Source organism: Thermobia domestica, chromosome 17, assembly GCF_964235325.1.
Source record: "Thermobia domestica chromosome 17, izTheDome1.hap1.1, whole genome shotgun sequence".
NCBI classification, from domain to species: Eukaryota; Metazoa; Arthropoda; class Insecta; order Zygentoma; family Lepismatidae; genus Thermobia; species Thermobia domestica.
The window spans coordinates 70,083,398-70,104,913 of NC_137470.1; the positions used below are offsets into that span (position 1 = coordinate 70,083,398).

At 35.5% G+C, this 21,516-nt stretch overlaps 1 protein-coding gene across 6 annotated transcripts in view; it reads right to left on the reverse strand.

Annotated features, from left to right (window-relative positions):
• Nucleotides 1–21,516, reverse strand: part of sls (sallimus) — a 346,510-nt gene that overhangs the window by 56,889 nt on the left and 268,105 nt on the right. For all 6 annotated transcript variants that reach the window (XM_081744934.1, XM_081744932.1, XM_081744931.1 and 3 more), the window contains 7 exons: nt 20,510–20,765; nt 18,355–18,573; nt 14,981–15,175; nt 5,224–5,404; nt 3,868–4,226; nt 2,447–2,653; nt 76–334 (listed from right to left, as the gene is read on the reverse strand). In XM_081744934.1, coding sequence (XP_081601060.1) covers nt 76–334; nt 2,447–2,653; nt 3,868–4,226; nt 5,224–5,404; nt 14,981–15,175; nt 18,355–18,573; nt 20,510–20,765 — 1,676 coding nt within the window. The remainder of the gene's footprint in view (nt 1–75; nt 335–2,446; nt 2,654–3,867; nt 4,227–5,223; nt 5,405–14,980; nt 15,176–18,354; nt 18,574–20,509; nt 20,766–21,516) is intronic.

A 21,516-nucleotide genomic window follows, 5' to 3' on the forward strand; every position in this document is an offset into this window, starting at 1 on the left:
ACGATAGTTTCATTTTGTCTTCAAGATCCTTTATTTTAATTTTCTGTAGTGCATCATGATACAAGCTATAGGTACCTTTGCAAACTAGTTTGGCCTTGGTTGTTGCAAAGCCCCACTTGTTGGTGGCTCTACATACATATTCCCCAGAATCTCTAGGATATGTCCAATCCAAATCTAAGACCACAAAACCGAAGTCGTCGATTGTATGAACACGAGATCCAGTTGCAAGAGGGCGGCCATTGACGAACCAATCTATGCGCATAGTAGAATCTCCAACAGGCTCCACACGGCAATCAAAGTGGGCTGAAGCTCCTTCTGTTAGATCCAATATATCCTACCAGATAAATTGAAAATTCTAAGTATCTGTTTATTTAGAAAGCATTCTACATTAGATATTTAAATTACGATATTAACCGTTAATAAGTACAAAATAGATTTCTTTCCTGTTAATTAATCTGGCATTAAAGGAATTTTCTCGTACATGTTGTTGATTTTTTGTATGATATTCTACGACAAGATCAATACGTTAGTGATTATATTGTACAAAAACTGTGGATCGGCAATTATAGTTTTACACATAGTGAGATTTTTGTCACAAGAATTTCATGAAACTTCATCTTAGCTATTGACAAAGACAAGTGGATGCGTCTTTTTGTGGCAATACGTTTAAAAAAAAAAAATGTAATCTAGTATGAAGAATATTTCTATTCGAGCCATGTGTTTCGCAATCTTATACGTCTTGACTTTAATGTCACATGATATTCGGTTTTCTATAGCTACTGCAAAATTCAGAGTTATATAGATTTTTAAGTTCACTCACTTGTTCATCTGTTTAGGTGCCAAAAATGTTTAGCGAAATTTTGTTCTCGATAACCTTTAGTCTCTGTTCATCCCTGTGCATCAACAGTCAACTTTTACATTCATATAATACAACGGAGGAAATTATGCTTTCGTACATTTTTAGTTTTAATTTTCTCGATGTTAATGGTCATGATAAAAGATTTCTGACGAAATAGTAACACGCACTTCCACTTATTAATCTACTTTCCATTTCGCTCTTGATTTCATTCTTATCTGGATTATACCTAAGCATTTAAACTTATTAATTTTTTTGTGCATTATTATTATTTGATTAGATTGTTTCAAGTAAGACAATATATAAATACAAAAAAGTACGGACAGCGTATTTGTTATGAGCTCCCATCAATAACCCCAAAGAAAGGTTCGATCTCTTTTCTAGCTAACAATTTATGAACACGCTTCTCTCCGGAGTTCATGAAAGATGTTACGAATATTTATGTCGAGAAATGTAATTATTATTACTACTTTTACGGTAAAAATAAAATAAAGTAAAATAAATATAGACTGCTCTGGTATTTAGATAGTAAAACAGAAAGCAAGAAAGCATAATGTAAACAATTATGCAAAAATGAACAGAGTATTGGCAATAAGAGTATCTAAGCACTAGAACTGTTGATTGAAGGAGTTAATCACCTAAATATTCATTAGTTCAATGTACTGTTTATAGTGCTTATTTACCTATTAGGATTTTTTTTTAATCAGTATGATTTTATCCTTTGAGAATTAGTTTTCTTTCCTCTGTAATCTGTGAGGAATAAACGGAGTTTATTACATATTTGAGGGAAATATATCTACTTTTAGAAAAATGTTGGAGGATATTACTTTACTTGAGAATGAAGATTCAAATTTGTGAGTGAATTTATAATCAATACTCATTTAAGTATATTATTTTATAATTTCCTTGTGTCTTATATAAAATCTAAAGGTAAACAATTTTAATCATTCACTTTCTGTACGTAATTCAGATAAAACCAGTTGATAATGTTCCAAAAGCACTGCCAGAACGAACTTAAAAAGAATTAATTTTTCTTATTAACTTCTACAGGCTGTATACCAATTGTTCTATGTACTTTATTATTATACTCATTAACCAATTCCTGTAATATATTTATCCATTTATAATTTCCTTGAGTACTAATTTTTTCCATATATTTCGTTTAAAAATCCGAACTTTTTTTGCCCAATATCTGGGGAACGGTGGCCACCGGTACTATTTGGTATCAAAATGCTCACCATTCTGTTAGGTATTAATCTACACCAATCTAATCTCTCTGTGACTTACGGTTCCCGAGATATGGATCCTGAAATCTCCCGAAGTGGAACATTTTTTGGCCAATATCTCGGGAACGGTAAGAGTGATGCGAAAAATTCCATCATTTTCTCAGATAGCTTTTGATACTCTATCGAATGAAGGGTTCAAAATTGAAAAATTCGCAAATAACAGACAGACATACACAGACATAGAGAATTCTGTAACGAAACCTTTTAAATTCGTTGATAATATTCATTGTTAGTTTTTACAATTATTTCTATTTCAAAGCATTTAACTATTTTCTGTAACCTGAAAATTAATCATTTCAAATACCTTTAATTCAGTTACAAAACGGGGTGGATCCGGTTTCTCTTCTTCAGATAATATTTCATCTCGCTTCCACAAGCTTTCCTCCAATTTCTGGATGCTTTCTGTACCAGTACGGAAATTCTGAGGCAGTTGGGGCTCCAAAACAATACCTTGCCTTCCTTTCACCTGGAGTTTGCAAGATACAGTCGCTTCACCATGTTTGTTGGTAGCCTGTGTGAAAAAGAAAGGAAGAGAGATAATGGTGGCTGACTAATAACTATTACTAATCGAATAAATATGTACATTCATGAAAGTTTTTCTGATAAGTTAAAACATTTACAGGAAATAGCTGACTACGTTTTACAAAAATATCTCAAGTGATTTTGTTCTTATCTCATAGAACAATACACTGTGGCGTTAATGGCTTCTTATTTGAAAATCCACAAGGGATAGGTAGTTTATTCTTGGGAGTTAGGTTTTTTGGGCAATTTTCTCAAAAATTGCTTTCATGATTTTATTCGTATTTCACAAATAAATGCTTCAGTAAAAATACTACACTATGGAGTAAATTATTTCTCATGAGAAAGTCTGGAAGTGATAGTTCACTCTTGAGGCTGGATTTTTTTGGACAATATTCTATATATCACTGGCGATTTTCTCTATATTTCATAAATGAATATTTCATTAGCAACCCGATGATGTGACATGTGTCATTTTTCCTGAAAAGATCAACAAGGGATAGTTTTTTCTTGGGGCGATTTTTTTTACGATTTTCTGAAAAACTGTCAGGACTATTTTGTTCATATATAAATAAATATTTCAATAATAAACCTACAATGTGGAACAAGTCATTCCTGATGAAAAAATCCATACCGATGGATTTCAGATGATTATCTCAAAAACTACTCTGGTGATTTTGTTTATATTTCATAAACAAATATTTCAATAATAACCCTTTAATAACTCTGATGAGTGTAAGTAATTTCTCATCAGAAAGTCCACAAGGGGTAGTTTACTCCTGGGGCTCAGTTTCCTTCGGGTTATACCGAAAACGCAAATAATTGCATTTGTACATTTTTCATAAATAAATATTTCAGTGATAAATTTAGTTTATGAAATTGAAACGAGAGAGTTGAATGCGATTGTCCGTACCTTTCATTGTTTTCGATATTATAATTTAAAGATAAATCTTAATAAATCGTTAAATTAGGATATTACAGTATTATATCGTTAAAGTGAATTATCATGGAAAAGTTTTTAAAGTTACAAATAAACCAACTTATGAGATTTTGCTCCACTTTTAATTAAATGCCCAACAAACTTGCTTCTTTTATAAATATTTACCAGCCATAAGTGAAAATCTTAACTCAGAACAAGTTATATTATTTTTGTCCTTATCACTATATGAGGACATTGAAATACATAATTCTTAGATTGATACATACCTTGCACGTATACAATCCTGAATCTCTTTGGTAGACCCCAGCCACTTCCAATATCACAAATCCAAAATCATTAATTGTTTTTATACGTGAACCAGCAGACAGTGGTTTTCCATTATGGAACCATTCAACCCGCATGCTTGGGTCATTAATTGGAGTCAATCTACACTCAAAGTGAGCAAGAGAATTCTCCTGGAGGGTTAAATCTGCTGGTGTCGTAATGAACTCTGGTGGTTTTCCTAGGTCCTCTTCCAATGGAATATGTCCATGTCCATGACCAAGGCCTTCCAACTCTGCAATCTTCTCAATTGTGCCTTCCATTCCCTTAGGAAGTTGTGATTCCAAGATGATGCTTCTCTTACCTAAAAGTCAAACATGCAATTTATCTTAAAAACTACCATCTCGAAAGAGGATATTAATTTATTTTACTTCCATAACTAAGATGGGTATCCTGTAATTTAATAAAGCATTTAAATATCACAAGTCATATTCCAAATTTTGGAAAGTGATAAACTAATTGAAATTTTACATTACATCCATAGGCTTCTTGTGTATTTTTTCTATTGCATTTTATCCAATTAAACCAGAAACAAATTTACTTTGCTGTCTAGAGTTCTGCATCAAGTACCACAGGAAAAAAATAGTGAAAGTTATTCCTACTACTGGCATGGATACAGGACCGGCCCTCTACAATTTTACACTTCGTGCAATAGCACCATTTGCCATCTCTCCTTTCCTACAAAGAACACATCTTAAAAGCACGATTTTAAGTACGTTACCCAATCACACTTTAGTAGCGTTAACCGCTTCCGGGATTAACCCGAGTTATTTCGTTTTACTAAGTAGGTCAGTTCTGCTCGAATTTTCTTCCCAAACGTTGCCATTTACCTGGACCCACAATGTATGTGAATGAAGTTACTGTTTGAAATTGAGGCTGGTCATCGACATGCTAGTATAAAAGACACGAAATTTATTTACTTATGTTGTGGGTCCAGGGAAATGGCAACGTTTTGTTTTCATTTAACATTGGGCGCATAAAGAGTGTACAAGCCAAACAGCTTGTCCGATTAAAAAAAAAAAAAAAAAAAAAAAAATCATTCACTTTAGATTGAAAACATCATATTTGGAGACGGTTTTCCCTCTTACATTTTGTTGTAACTCTGATAATAACAGAGTTACCCTATATCAGGGAAATTTTAAGACACCCTGTATATAAACTTTGCCTGTATGTTTTCTTTGTTTCTCTTAGGCTTAAAGAATAAGAAAATTCGTAACGAAAATTAATTTAGCTTCATTTCGATTAATTTAACCACACTATAAAATTGAAGGTTTATGTCACGATTATCAGTAAAAGCTTACCTTGAACTTTCATCGTGGCTGTGGTTACAGCTTCACCATAGTCATTATATGCTCTGCAAGAATATTCCCCAGAATCTTCAGGATACACTGGCGAAATCTCCAACACAACAAAGCCGAAATCACAGAATGTACGGAAACGAGAGCCAGCTTTCAGTGGTTTTCCATTCCAGTACCATTCCACCTAAAAGCCATATATTTTCTTAAGTGAGTCACAAAATTGCATGTCACATAAAATATAAAGATTGACAGGAAAAGCTAGACATGTTAGACAATCAAAATCCACAGAAGACTACATCCTTTTCGCATCTTCGAACCATATATAATGAAATAACATACTTTACAAAAATCTATACTCTTACTTTCTGATTCTAAAATGAATGAAAACAAATGAAAATTAAAAAAATACTAATGTTATCTATTTAGAGTAAAGTTGAAGCAATGAAGTGCGAGTTATATTTGTATAATGTACATTTCTAGAGATGGGGGCACGGTGGCTCAGTGGTAGAGCGCTTACCTCTGGTGCGTGATGTCCCTGGTTTGACCCTTGACGAAATAAGTTTGTGGTGGACAACATCGTGTCCGTGGGTTTTCTCGGGATACTTCCGTTTTCTCCCACATTATCATTCCATTGCTTTTATTTTTAGAGATAATTGCACTTCCTTATGTAATTGTATTTTCGAAATAGTACGCATTTTATACATTTTATAAAGTATATAATTTTTGTAACGTATTCTATTCCATAATGTCCTAGCATAAGAACGGGGAAATGATTTTGATTGCGCCAGACCTCCATTGATATCGTATCACCTAATACAATGAGTATATCCTCTTCAATCTCCTTTGGAAAAGAATATTCACTAGTAAATTATTGTGAATTTATTAATAAAATTACTTCCTAAATTGTGCAATAAATATGTGTCCTATGTTTCTAAAGTCACCTTTCGAACGAGACATGACACTACAATGCGACAATTAGGGTCTAATCAGGACTTATCAAAGAGAGTTGTCAATATGCTTATATGGAAAACCTAGGGCGGGAAAAAAAACTTCTGCCTTTCTTTTTATTTAATGAAAACCCGTAATTTTTCGATACGTTTGGTCCAATGTTCAGCATTTAATCTGAAGTCATTTCGGAGCTCGTATCGGCCGCGTTCATGTAACTGAATGATGTTATTAGAATGTGTGTTTTTAACTGGTTAACTTCCATCATCAACTTCTTTCATATTTGGCGCGTAAGGAACAATATTGCACCTCTTTACACATGATAGTTAAGGGTTATATATAAAGGTAACCAAGAAATTTCTGCCGCTTTTTCACCCATCACCTTCGAACATCTACATGTCACCCAAGACATATATAGAAGATCAAAAATAGTCCTCATCAGCATCGACGACCTTCTGCGAACGTTCTGGCAGTTCATGATGGGTTCCATCGTGGTAGAACTTGGTGGGCCGTGAATGTAACAAAAACTTGGAGTGCATTTTGCACCTCTACTAGGGATTTGAACTTGCGTCCTCTAAGGTGATTGTCCAAGGATTGGAACAGCCGATAATCGGGCGGTGCAATGTCCGGGGAGTATGACGAATGCAATAGTGTTTCCCACCCAAGGCGTAGAATGGTGTTTCGGGTCATCCTAGCCACGTGGGGCTTAGCGTTGTCCTGTAACAGGAGGACTCCTTTGCGATTAAGAAATGCTGGCTCCAGAGTTTTGAGGTTTTCTTGAACACGGCTCAACTGTTGACAGTACATAGTTGCATTGATGCTCTGACAAGCTAGTAGGAGTTCCAGATGCATGATGCCGCGAGAAGTCCACCAAGCACACAGGAGGACCTTCTTCTGGTGCAGTGCCGGTTTCGGCTGTTTTGGAACCCGTTCATGGGATGCTAACCAATGGTGACTGCGCCGAGGAGCTTCGTACAGGACCCACTTCTCATCACATGTCAACATTCTGTCCAGAAATGGCTCCTTCCTCAAACAAGATAGCAAAGAAACACAGGTGTCTGCTCGTGTTGCCTTCTGGCCAGGAGTCATCGACCCAACTTGTAGTGCTTCCCAAGTTGATGAAGGTGCTGCCGAATCGTTTCTCCACTCTCACTGAATTGTAGTCCCAGTTCTTCACATGTCTGACCACTGTTCGCCTCAATTGCTGTCTGAAGATCTTCATTTTGTACATGTGTTGGTCTTCCAGCACGTGGTTCGTCTTCGAGTGTTTCGTCACCGTTCTTAAACTTGTTAAACCACCGCTGCACTGTCCGCGTAGTCACGACACCCTCATCAAAGGCCTGGCATATCTTCCACCCGCTGCAGCGACGTTTGACCCCAGTTTGAACTCGAACAGCATACACACCCTTATGACGCTCTGTGGAGGTCTCATATTCACTATGTCCTTACGCAAGTTCACAGTGTAACTGAACTGCCACAACTAGGTAGTATGTTGGATATACCCACACCAATAACTGACCTTCGCCTTATCAATATTCGCATCCAACCCACGGTGTGAGGGCCAATTGAACACAAACCTTCACTAAAGCGACAGAACTTTCTTGGTTGTCTTTACACAACAATATCAGATAAGAACAAGGAAACTCCTAATTTTTTTTAAATTTCTAAGAATTTATTCCTACATTATTATGCTTTCTGTAAGCTAGAACACAAAAGGAACAAAGAATATATTTAGAATTTTTTTTCAAACAAAATCATACCGAATTTCGAATGATTAAACTTGAATTATTTAATACACTGACTGCTCACTGAACTAATGAAAACTAATGTTATGATGCTCTAATGTAAATATGCATTCTCTTGTTAACACCTTATAAATATTTATATAAAAACTGAGTTTTAAAGTATTTCTGAACAATTAAGAAGAGACTGTCTAAATAGAAATACGTTTTTATTCAAGCAACACACATATTATTTAATTTGCTCTCATGAAATTGCATTTGTTAATTTTTCATATCAATATTACGCAGAAAATGTATTTTGAATGTTCATAGATGACAACAAAGCAGACTCCACAGGAACAGTAAATTTATGTATTTACGATTCTCATTTAAAGATGTTATGCAAAGCAGTTATACTCCAATGGCCTTCTTAAATATCTTCTTTCCTTTTACTAGGTATTTTAGAGAATTATGTGGATAGGCAATGTTTTAAAATTTGTCCTAATAAGCGAAGAAAAATTAAAATGAGTAAATTCGCAAATGTGGATTTTTGTATACAGCCTCGATGCTTGGAAATATCTGCAATTTCAAGATTCTAAATCACTTGTACTTCCACGGGTTTTCTGTGCCCTGTTAAACCTCGCTTTCACCTCAGCCAATCTCTTTTTAATATCTTCATTAGTTTGATCTGGATTAGGTTTCTTCTCGGCTTTTATCTGCTGTTTAGCTAACTTCCAGACCTTCCTCCATTTCCGACATAGTTCTTGTTCTTTTTCGTCTTCTGACATATTTTGATCTCCATCTTTCAATTTTAGCACCTCGTCGAATTTCTTGCTAACTCCCTCTTCAAAATTTTCTTCTGGATTAAGCTTCTCGAGTTTCTCCTGTTTAGGTATTTCTTTTAGACTTTTCGACTTCTGATATGTTTCATTTTCTTCTTTTTCGCTTTCTGACATCTTTTGATTCTTCTTTTCCAGTTCTAGTATCTCACCAAATTCGTTGCTCTCCTCGCCTGAATTAAGCTCTTCTTCAACTGTTTCTAGCGGTGTAGCTGACCCTTTAATAATTCTCTGCCGTTGACGTAGTTTTTTCTGTTCTTTTTCATCTTTTGATTTCTTCTGATCACTTTCTCCGAATTTTAGCATCTCATTGTATCTCTTGTCTACCTCTTCTACATCCTTGCCAATGTCTTGCCAACGATCTCTAACTTCATTTATGGTTTTAAGCTTTTCGTCATCTGTTGACTTTTCGAAATCTGAGAGATCTAGTACTTGCTGAAATTCTTTAAATTTGTTAAACACACGTGCATTTGCATGTTTAAATCCTTCAAGCATTTCCTGAGGCAAAGCCTTTGATACAGTCTTATCTTTGTTCGATGTAGTTTTCCATTCGGTGTAGCTCGATTCTATTTCTTGCAATCCACGCAGTATGTCATGATGCAAACGATCTAAGTTAGACATATTTATTTTTGTTATAAACCCTTAAGCACAGCAATAATGTTGATGAAAGGCTCCAGACAACGCAATGTAGTTTCTTTAGCAGAAAGTTAAGTTTCTATGTATTTACAAATATAAATCCAGTGTTAAGAAATATTGTATTGTTGCATTGCTAACAATATTTTTATTTATTGACTTCCATTGTTTATATTTTACTATAGAAAAAATATAAAATAATATATCGCACAGCAAATAAGAATACTTTTACAAATTCACTTTTGATAAAATCGTTATTGAAAATTATTTACACTGCTTAAAAAAGTGAGGCAATATCTTTAACATCTTAGCAAACAATAAATGGAATCTTGAAAAATTCACTACAATGAGCATTTACTGAGCATTTCAAGTAAGTACTAGTTCTTGTAAGTTAAAGTTCATTCTAAATTATTAAAAATTGTAGAGTAAATAGCAGCTTTACTTATACAGTTGTATACTTTAGACTTACAAGATTTTCTAGTATAGTGTTTCAAAGAACAGTTTCGCTAAATTAGATTGGATTATGTTAATGTTCATAGATCACGAAATTCAGTTGATTTTGAGTTTAAGGCCCCTTTCAGCAGCGAGGCTATATGAGATGTGGACCTACTAATTAACGTGGAATCGGAATCACATGAGCTCCCGTCGGGAATCAAAGCCAGGTCTTCCACAACAAAGGCGCGTACGCTAACTTCTTAGCCACGAAGGAGCTCGGCATATCATGAAATTGTACAAAACTAGAAATGTCGTAGATCTTGTCATAACATGGCATTACATAAAAAATTTTTAAAAAAAATTACACAACAATTAAATACCCAGTTGGTAGTGTGTGTTTTTATCTTACAACTATAATACAAGATTTCAATTTTTCTGAAGGTATAAAGTTCCTTCGTTTCATATAGTCGGATTTGTTTTGTTTTCTCTGTCATTTCTTTATTCACTAATGAATTACTTTTTGTTTCCTTTCACATTGTGAAACTTTTTTTAAAAAATATGTTTTTTCGTATTCATGTAATTGATCTTTTGGGTTGCATCATATATTTACAATCAAATTTAGATTTTGGTATTTATATTGTTTCATATAGTAATAAGTTACATTTTGTTTGAAATCTTATACGCCATATAACAGCATGTACTCACGTGCCGCATGTTTTTTTTTTCTTATTTATTTTTTAACATTTCAATATGGCGGTGAAAATATTGCGATTTGGACAGTGAGAATATTCTGAATATTGGCATTTCGATAGTACTCTATCTCAACAACGACAGTAAATTATTGTTACTTCAAACCCTGAGATTGCATCAGTTCACTCTTATGACAACGTGGAAGGTCGTCTGTTCACTGAAAATTACTCTTAATAGAAAATTTTCCTCATCCTCAAGCATATCAGTAAATACTAACAGAAAGCGAGTCGTTCCGAGGGTCTGTAGATTACAATTTATGGAGCAGTTACAGTTTCTAGGATTAGTAAGATCTTAGACATAGTAGATTTCCATATATCTAAATCCTGGCTAGATTTGTGTAAAATTCCTTAAGACTTAAAAAAAATGCACACATCACACTATTTTCGCTTTAAAAGAGCATCAACCTCTATGTCATTTCCTTATGGATCCCCTCTAATGAAATTCATTGTAATACGAGGTGCTACCCACAATATCCGAAAATTTATTTTTACCAGGTAAACCAGTAGCAGTGCGACATTCCACCGTTTGATGTCTCGAAGTACATGTATTATCTACTACACCACAAAGTTGCGTTATGTTTGGCGCATTCAGTTGTGAGCTGTAGTTGTACGTGAAGGGACGTGTCTCAGTGCTTCTGCGATTTGTCAAATGGCTGACGTTAAGGAGCAATGGATTTGCTTCATGTTCTGTGTCAAGTTGAAGGAAACTGCAGCCGAAACCCACCACATGCTGAAAGAGACATTTGGTGAGAGTGCACTGAGTCAAGCAAGAACATTTGAGTCAGCGTTTCAAAGAAGGCCGCGAATCTGTGGAAGATGACAAATATTGTGGTCGACTGTCAACATGCACAACATCGGAAATGATCTTGAAAGTGCGTGATGTGATTCGCGAAGACAGAAAGCAGACAATTCACGATGATTGTAACAGACTTCGACTGCCGTATGGTACACGTCAACGAATTCTATCCGATGAACTGAATATGAGACGAATTGCAGCGAAGTTTGCCCTCGCCTTCTCAGCATCGACCAAAAAACGTCAGGATTCAGACCAGTGTACTGAACTGCAAAAAAGAGTTCGAGTGTGTCCAAACTTCTTATCCAGAGTCATTACAGGTCATGAATCTTGGGCTTATGGCTATGATCCGGAAATGACGCAGCAATCATCACAATGGAAGATGCTGTCCTCTCCAAGGCCGAAAAAAGTTTCACAAGTTCGCAGCAACATCAAGTCGATGTTGATCATTTCTTTCGACATTCGAGGAATTGTGCATAAGGAGTCCTGGTGAGAATGTCAACGGGAAGTTTTACTGCAAAATTTTGAATAGACTGAGGGAAGATGTTCGGCGCAAACGGCCAGGGCTGTAGCAAACGAAAAACTGGTTACTGCACCATGACAACGCGCCCGCGCACATCTTTCTCGTTGTGAGGAAATTCCTGGCCAGAAAAAAAAAAAAAAATGGGAACGATCCCCTACCCTCCCTGCTCCCTGACCTAACCCCGTGCGACTTCTACCTGTAACCGAAGATGAAACTCGCCTTGAAAAGGACATTTTGACTCCATTGAAGACATAGAAGTGGAATTGCAAGCGGTCCTGAACACTCTTCATCCTGCGGACTTCCAGGAGTGCTTCCAAAAGTAGGAACAACGCTGGGATCGTTGCATACATGCCGGAGGGGACTACTTTGAAGGTGACGGACGACGTTAGGACGTAAGTATTGTTTTCTGATTTTTACAATGACATTCTCGGATATTTTGAGTAGCATTTCGTACTTCACATTTGGATTGATGGATTGAAATGGAACTTCGGTCTGAAAGAACATTTACTGTCACACCATTATTTTCTTTTGCAACTTCCACAACGTACAACCTACTTGCTACGGGACCAACCCCATTTTGTTTCACATGCAATTCGGCTGCCATCTAATGATACACAGCACAATAAGACACAATGTAACAGTCAGAAGAGTACTTTCGTAAGTTGTTCATTCCAATGACGCTATTATGTAATGGGTGATATCCTCGCTACGAAATTATACCCGTTAATCACTGGCAATGTGTTTTTATGAATAACGTGCATTTCACTGTTTTTGGCATATGTATACGTTATGTCATAATATCATGATAATGGAAAAGAAGAGAATACCACAAACTCGCTTTGCTTTAGAGCTAACGAAGTATTACAACTGAATAAAAGGGTGAAAATAACTTATCTATATTTAGTTATTGAGCGTACGGAACACATTATAATAATATAACAACTAATCTAAATAATGTTTCTTTATATGTAATTTAGCCAATATTTCCAGTACTTTACACGCGTACTCTTCTCAAGATTAAGGACTTAACTATGCTAGTCTTCGTATATTTATACTGTAACAAACAGTGGTGTGAAAAACATAAATACATAATTTGCTAGTGCACTAACCCTAAATCAAACCTTATTCTGATAAGTCTGAAACAGCTTCAGCTTCAAAACATCTTCAAACTACAAAACGTTCACTACAAAACGTAGGAGTCTTATATCAAAGCACTACTAGCATTGAAAGGAACGTGTTTGAAGCTTAATATACTAAGATAAAAAAAACCCACTCTTGAATACTTATAAAGGAAATTTTGAGAAGGACTGGGATAAGATTACTACAAACTACGTTAATAAAGACAAAAATTAAGACTGTAAATACATTATTATATATTATTTAGGATATACAGAGATTACAAATTGAGGGTTGAATTTGCACATTAATTGGCAAAAATGTTTAATACGGCAGCAGTGTACATACAAGATTCCAATTACATAGTTGAGCTGATTTTGAGTTTAACGTCCCTTCCAGCAGCGAGGCAATATGAGACAGAACCTACTGATTAACGTTGAATCCAAATTATACGAGCTCCCGCCGGAAATCGAATCAGGGGCGTCATTTAGGGAGGGCAGGAGGGGGCAATTGCCCCCCTCCCTAAGAGTTTGAGGAATACATATACTTTAGCCGATTGTTCATTAATATAGTAGTACAAAACGTGAACGCCTTATGTGGGTGGTGCTCTTGCCCTCCCCAAGCAAAGTCTGAAATGACGCCCCTGAATCGAATCCGGGTCTCCTACGCCAAAGGCGCGTACGCTTAGCCACGAAGGAGCTCCCAACTTACATAGTGTTGAAAGACATATGCAACGCAAAAGATTATAGGAATGTTAGTGCACTATAATCCAGAAGGTATAACGTCGGTGGCTTCCCGCGCTTGGACGTGCTCGTCACTGGGGGTGTGGTAGGAGGATAACCAATCACCACCAATCGTCTACTGCGCTCAGCGAGCCACGAGTAACCAAGATAGCAACTTTAGTATATATACTGGTACGTTAATATTTCTCTAAACCACTGTTGTTACAACAAAACTATGTGAAGACCAGTTTAGAGAATAATCTTGTCTTAGCCCTGACAAAGAGTACTCGTGGGAAGTACTGGAAATATTGATTAAAAATACATAAAAGAAACATTATTCAAGTTAGTTGTTATATCTATGTCTGACTAGCTCATTAATTAAGTAAATGCAATAACGTGAGCATTCATGTTCATGTTACAACTATGTAGTCCATTATAAGAAAACCAAATTAATTATGGCATGTCTTGCCTGTCCGCCCACCTTTCCTTTGAAAGCCAAACACTTCGCATACCCATTCAGAGTATCAGAAGAGTAGAAGCGAGCGTAGGTGGGTAGTTAGCACTCGAGGAAGATCACATATTCTCCCAAGGCCAGATATCATCATGACCTTCCTTCGATGTACAAAACATGCTGGGGCCGCGGTGGCTCAGTGGTAGAGCGTTCACCTCTGGTGCATATAGTCCTTAGTTCGATTCCAGCACGCGCCAAGTGAGGTTTGTGGTGGACAAACATCATGTGCGTGGGTTTTCTCGGGGTTATCCCGTTTCCTCCCACTTTCTTCATTCCACCATTTAATTCATTTCTCATCATCACCGTCTCCTTTAGCGTAACCGGCATAACCATGAGGCGTAAAACTTAAAGATTTTATTTTTCATTTTTTTTCAACAAATGCCGGAATGGTACCTTTAATGCACAGGTCTTGGTTGCTTTTTTCCAAATTTCCGTTTCCCTTGATGTTTTAATGTAATATAGGATTTCTGCTGTATCTGAAATATTATAAATAAACTAGATGAAATGTCCGTCTTTTGCACGTGGAGAATAGATTTATGGTAAACGTCTGAACTTCCTTGTGACCTAAAGGTGCCATGTAAAACTGCAGTTATTCAATGATGTAAATGATTCTAATAATATAAGAAATGTTCAATGCTGTCAATAAGCTTTACGAAAAGTTTGTTTTAGAAACATGACAGAGCTTTGTTTACTACAAACACAACATGAAATAATTTACCTCATGTTAGTTCCCAATGTTATGACGCCTATAGCTTTTACAGGAAGAAACTAACCTTTAGTTTTGGGTCATCAGTTGGAGTAAGTCTGGCCTCAAAATGTGCGTTCTCTCCTTCTCGAAGACTGTCAATATTGGAAAGAGGAACAGTGAACATTGGAGCTTGTCGTCGCTCTTCTGTTGCCCTCTCGTCTCGCGTTCGAAGCATGGAGTCTTCCAAGGACTGGATCTTCTCGAGTCCGCCTTCCATGCCCTATGAAGTAAACTCATTTTATTTCTGAAATATTTACACAATAGAAAGAAATGAAGCAAAACGAACATTATGTTCGACAAGACACATTATAAAACAAATAAGGAATATAAGAGAATGATCTAGAATATGTAAAGTGCAGTTATTCTGTTACGTCAATAACATGAACTGTAGTTCGGATTTCCAGTACACCATTTACCTGGAAGCAATAACTAGCGGAAATAGCATACTGATTCCCAATATTATATAGAATTGGTGCTAGCATAACTACTGACACTTGATAAAATAAAATTATGTTGCTATAACACAGAAAACTAGGTTTGATCTAACGTTTAGCATGTATTATGCTTAAGATTATCATAATTTCATCATCATCATAGGTATTCTGCTATTGTTGGCAGGTTACTTGCTGCAACTGATAATATTCCATGCTCCACGGTCTTCCACTAACCTCTTCGCCTTCACGTACGATTTTTCTGTTTTGATATAGTTCCATTAATTGTCTCTCATTTGCCCCCTCCGCCTCTTTCCTGCTCAATAGTCTCTAGCAGCACGTCCCTCATGATACAGTTCCTTCGTAGCCAATGTCCCAACCAGTTTCTCTTCCTCTTCTTAATAATATCTAAAATTGTTCTTTTCTCCCCTACAATTTCTAATACTCTGTAGAACGTCCCTCATGATACAGTTCCTTCTTAGACAATGTTCCAACCAGTTTCTCTTCCTCTTCTTAATAATATCTAAAATTGTTCTTTTCTCCCCTACAATTTCTAACACTCTCTCACTCGTTTCCCGCGCGACGTAGCTAATTCTCTCCATTCTTCTCCACACCCACATTTCAAAAGCTTCCAGTCGTTACTCATCATTTTTGCGTAATGTCCATGTTTCTGACCCATACAGTACAATACTCCACAGGAAGCATTTTATGAGTCTTTTTCTCAACTCTTTATTCAAAGTCCCACAAAATAGTATTTTCTTCCTCCTAAAGGCTTCTTTCACCATGCCTATCCTTGCTTTTATTTCACTTTCATATTTCATATCATTACTAATACCACTACCCACTTATCGAAAACTAGTCACGTCTTCTATTTTCTCCCCTCCTACTTCTGTATTTGTCACCGCTTCGCTTCATTCCAATCACCATGGCTTTTGTCTTTCTAACATTTATTTTCATCCCATTATCTTCACAGCCCTTCCCCAAGTTTTTTAAAAATCTTATTGAGTTTCTCTTTAGATTCTGCCACAAGCGCCATGTTTTCTGCAAACCGTATACACCTAATCACTCTACCTCCTACTGAAATGCCGTCTTCATTTTGTAGGCTTTTTTTCATATCTCAACACGCTATCATAATGTGTTGAGATATAATTTAGTCCTGACTAATACAGTAATTGATGAGGGATAAGGAACGCGCCTGTAACTGGTTCTTGTGATCCTTCTATTAAAAAAAAGTATGGCCAAAAATTGATAATAATTAAGGTTTACAAGCATCACATTCTCATCAAGGAAAATTAAGCATAGTTCAAATTGTCGAAAAATTAGGATTGAATAAAAATAATCTTTAAACTTGCTAGTATCCTTAGGATTGAATAAAAAAATCCTTTAAACGGCCAGAGCCTAATACACTGATTTCTTTTCGTACGGTTACGTTAAAATGTATATTTCGTGTGATAAAAATTTACTTCGTCAATATTACTTCCTTATTAAAAACTGGACAACGGTCTTTACTGTAAAAAATAAATCTGCTTCTCTTTAAGGTATACAAGCTATATTGAAATCGAATCAGCCTTCTGGAGGTTATAATGAAAAGATATTTTGGATGTGATGTCTCAATGAATTCTAGTGTTTAGTGTATAAACAATATAGGTAACTAAAGCTACAGGTACTTAGATCTAGGAAAATGAAAGTGGTTTGCGTAGCAGCCTACTAGAGAAACTGGTGTGATATTGGGCTTATTTACGCATTCAAAGCTCACTTTTGGAGAAGAGAAATTGTTCCATGTCAATGTTATTACAGATAAAGCAATATGAAAGAATAAATGTGCTACCAAAGCAACGGGAACAATCTTGGGATTACATTATTGTTCTATTCAATTTGAAACAATTCCTAGAAATCATAAAGGCGCGGCTGCTGCTTTAGCCTGCATGGTTGTGCGACCGCCTACATTTATGTTCAAAATGTATTCGAAGTGCTTGAGTAAAAACAGAATTTTGCTCTTCAACTCAAGACGATATTAATGCCCCTCTCTCTCTCTCTCGCACATACGCACACACACACAGAGAGACAAACCAAAGGACACAGAGCTGTTTACGTTTATAGTTGAATGAGCACTGCAACTATATCCATTGAGATTTGGCAATAAACTTTTTTTTTTTTTTTTTTTTTTTTTTTTTTTAATGTTCAAGTGGTTGCAGTTTTAGTTGACCAAAACCAGTAGTAGTTGTGAATTTTTCCACTTAGCAGCGCTTCATTTAACTTTTACTTTAAATCCCTTATGAGTAAGTACTCGAGGAGTGGGAGGAAAGATAAGAGTGAAAGATAAGGTTGAATAAAAGACGGTTGCAGAAACAAACAAATATTAGTGTCGCGGTGGTTTATACAATTTAATTCGACTTATTTTTAAGAGGGCAAAGGTAGTATTATTGAAATATTCCGAGACTCTTTTTAATCACCCTATAAAACTTCAATCCCATCCATTCTCTTATTTTTTTGCAACCATACCTGGAGAATGTGATAATGCTTTTGTTTCTAATTCTGTAAATGAAATGGAAGATGTATAATTATGAAGATAAACTTGTATATATATATATATATATATATATATATATATATATATATATAGTATAAGGGTGCATACATGAAATTGCAAGCTGCCTATTTTTCCGAAATCCGGAAATTATCCGAATTCCGGATTTTTTCCGATTTTACTTTCCGGATTCAGGAAAGTAAAAATTCCGAAATTGGCCATCCCTACTATTGATGGTACCTTTCTAAAAAGAGTTTTTTAAATAGTAATTTATACCAGAAACTACATAGTTATAGTTTTGGTTGCCAACATAGAAGAAATATGAATTATTCAAAAGATATTGGACTTCAAATTTCACTCCTGGAAAATTTCAATTTTAGAGTTAAGCTATTTGGCATTCAAATGGTCCAAATATAGGACAAAAAGAGACAATACACTTACCCTTGGCAGTTGTGTGTCAAGAATCAAATTAGCCTTTGAAACACATTTCAATGTTGCTCTTGTAACATCTTCTCCTACTTTATTTACTGCTCGGCACTCGTAAACTCCTGAATTTTCCTCATAACAATAAAGGATATCAAGAATAACGATTCCGAAATCATGGAAAGTTCTGTAACGGTGACCATGGGGAAGTTTCTTGCCATTATAGTACCATTCAACCTGCAAAACAATTTTTCCATCACGTAAATTATTATACACATTAAATAGCTCAACAGTAGTAGCTAAGGTTAATTTTAAAAAGTCAAACTTAGACTAAATAGGCTGTTAAGATTAAAAAAAAAAATAATAGAATCGAATTAAAAGAATTTTGAAAGGTAAATGAATTTGCAACTATTAAACTTGCTAATTATAATTGTTAGTAAAAGCAATTTGAGTTACTTATTTGTTTCTGTATTAACTTTCTCGTAGTTTTAGTTTGGCTAAAGAAGTTATACATGATTCGGTGGGCATATCTGACGCTTTTATTTCGGTTACACTGCCACCAATAAGATCATATTATTGGCATTAAAAAAAAACAGCATTATCAATATCATTATTATTATAAATACTGTTTCTGTAGAAGTACCATTTCAGTACCAACAAAGCAGTAGGAACGTTCGATGTCATGCTTCCATAATTGAGATGTTTTTGGAAAAAGACAGTGACTTTTTTACTCAAAACAGCGAAATTCTCGTTTTTACTTCAGTGTGGTGTGTTGTGGAAAAGTACCTACTCAATATACAATTTTTCTGTAGGTGGAAAATTTCAGTATGATTTGTTAGGCACTGAAGAAAAACCATCCCGAAATGTGCGAACATCAGTGAATGCTGAGGTAGTTAGGTTGGCAATACTAACAAGCAGTCCTTGCTGCTGTGCATCAAAGCATGTTGACTTTAACTTTACATCCATAAAATGGTGGTTATATAAGAACTAAAGCAGCAGGGTTGGGCAAGTTGGAAGACTTTGAGGAAAACATAATGACTTGTGGAGTTGGAGTTTAGCGTCCCGTTCAGAAGCGAGGTTATATGAGACGTGAACCTACAACTTAACGTGGAGTCCGAACCACATGAACTCCTTCCGGGAATCAAACCCGGGTCTCCAAAGTCAAGGACACGTACGCTAACCATATAGCCATGAGGGAGTTCGAAAACATGATGACAAGTTTAACAAATGACAATGTCAGTTACATCAGCAATCATTTGATCCGCCACATTTGTTTAGCAGATTAATTGATTTCCAGATTGCGACCAACAAATAAACAATGTGAAACTCGACAAATATCTTATGTGATTTTTAGTAGTTAACTGCATGGCTATTTATCGCTTGTGATTAAGAATTTCAAGACCGTATAATGTAAAATGAGCTATGCAAGAAGCCTTATTAAACTTGAGAATTTAAACATATTTTACTAAATCATTTGCTTTAAGCCACAGGCTTACAATATAGTTAGTTTAGTTTAGTTTAGTTTATAGCGCCATGCGTAACCTAAACTGAATAAAAATAAGATTTTCAACCTGAATATTCGCATTTTACTACAGGTAACACTAAATTATAGGTTCCAAATGAAAACCATGAAGTTATGCAGTTCAATTTCAAATAATGTAACACCTTCGATGGGAAACAAAATCAGGTAACAAAATCGTTTCAGGTAACAAAATTTTCAACCTAGTACCCCCAAGAAATAAATATTAACTTGACATTTTGTTTTATCAATTGAAGGTGCAAACCATGTATTGTAATACCAGAAGTTGTGTAGCTTACATCTTGATGATCTTGCAATGGAAATTTCGTTACAGAAATCAGAAGAACACAGTATCAAATTTTAATTTAAAATGTCGATGGAAGAATCGTAGAAATCCGTTTTTGGATTCCTAATATTGTCTCAAATGTTGAAATCTTATATTTCTACTTGAAGTCATAAGACCACCTATTATATTTGAACTTCATCAAAAATATAGAATTGATACAATTTCCAGCATATACTCAATAGAACGCTAGTTACTATTAAAATTCTTGCTGTTCCTGGAAAGGAATCCAGGAAGGAAATCTATCTGGTTCTAGCATCAATATCTTCAAATGAAAATGTTTAATATTATTAATGAAATCGCACACTTACTGTAAGATTTGGATCATTGACGGGTGTTAACCTAGCTTCAAAATGGGCACTCTGTCCCTCCACCAACTGGGTGATGTCAGAAATCTGAGTAATGAATTTTGGTGGTTCCATAACTGGAGTGGTTGGTATTGGCTGTTGAGATTGTCCAACTTCCAGTTCGCGGATTCTTGCCAAAGAATCAGGTTGCAAAGAATCAAGATAGACTCCTCCTTTGCCAGCACACTTAATTTGGGCTCGCGTGAAGTCCTCACCATATCTGGAAAGAATTACGAGTCATATATTGTGTAACACAGTAATCATGATTAGAACATGAAAACACTTTCCTAATGCAAGAATGCTGAAATCAACGTAAATACCGTAACATATAACAATGTATAAGAATTTCTGATAATGCGAAAGCGATGTAGAGTTAATGATCAAACCTAAAAATAAAGGAAAATAAAAAAGGATATATAATCCAATTGAGTTAAGTTAACAATGATGATCCAGTTTACACATTAATCATTCCAACGCAGTGACCACAACAGAAATATGTAGGAGGGATGGAATCCTCTCTAGGAAGTAAATGTTTGGGGTGTTTGGGGTATAGAGAAAATTGAAGCAAAAATTCTTAGGCAACAAAGCCAACATAAGCCAAAATAATTGAAAATTTTTATTTTTTTATTTTATCTTACATTAACCAGTTATACCGTCTGATGCATGTGCACATATATAAAATGGAAGGAAAAAAGCAATAAATAGTGCTAAAAATCAGGAAAAGGAGAGTTTATTTTTGAAAATTTTCTTAGTCTTAGCGACAACCATGGTGGTGTTTCGCAGCTGGTCTGTCGACCTCACTCATACGTACGGGGGCGCCGTCCTATACTCTCGCCCCGGACGCTGATTTTTCACAACAAAGCACTGGCTACTCGGTAGCTTTGAAAACTCATTATTTCTATAGAGTTCATTAGAAAGGTGCATACATTTTATCACCTTCTAATTTTTGCTGAAATATTAACACAAATTTA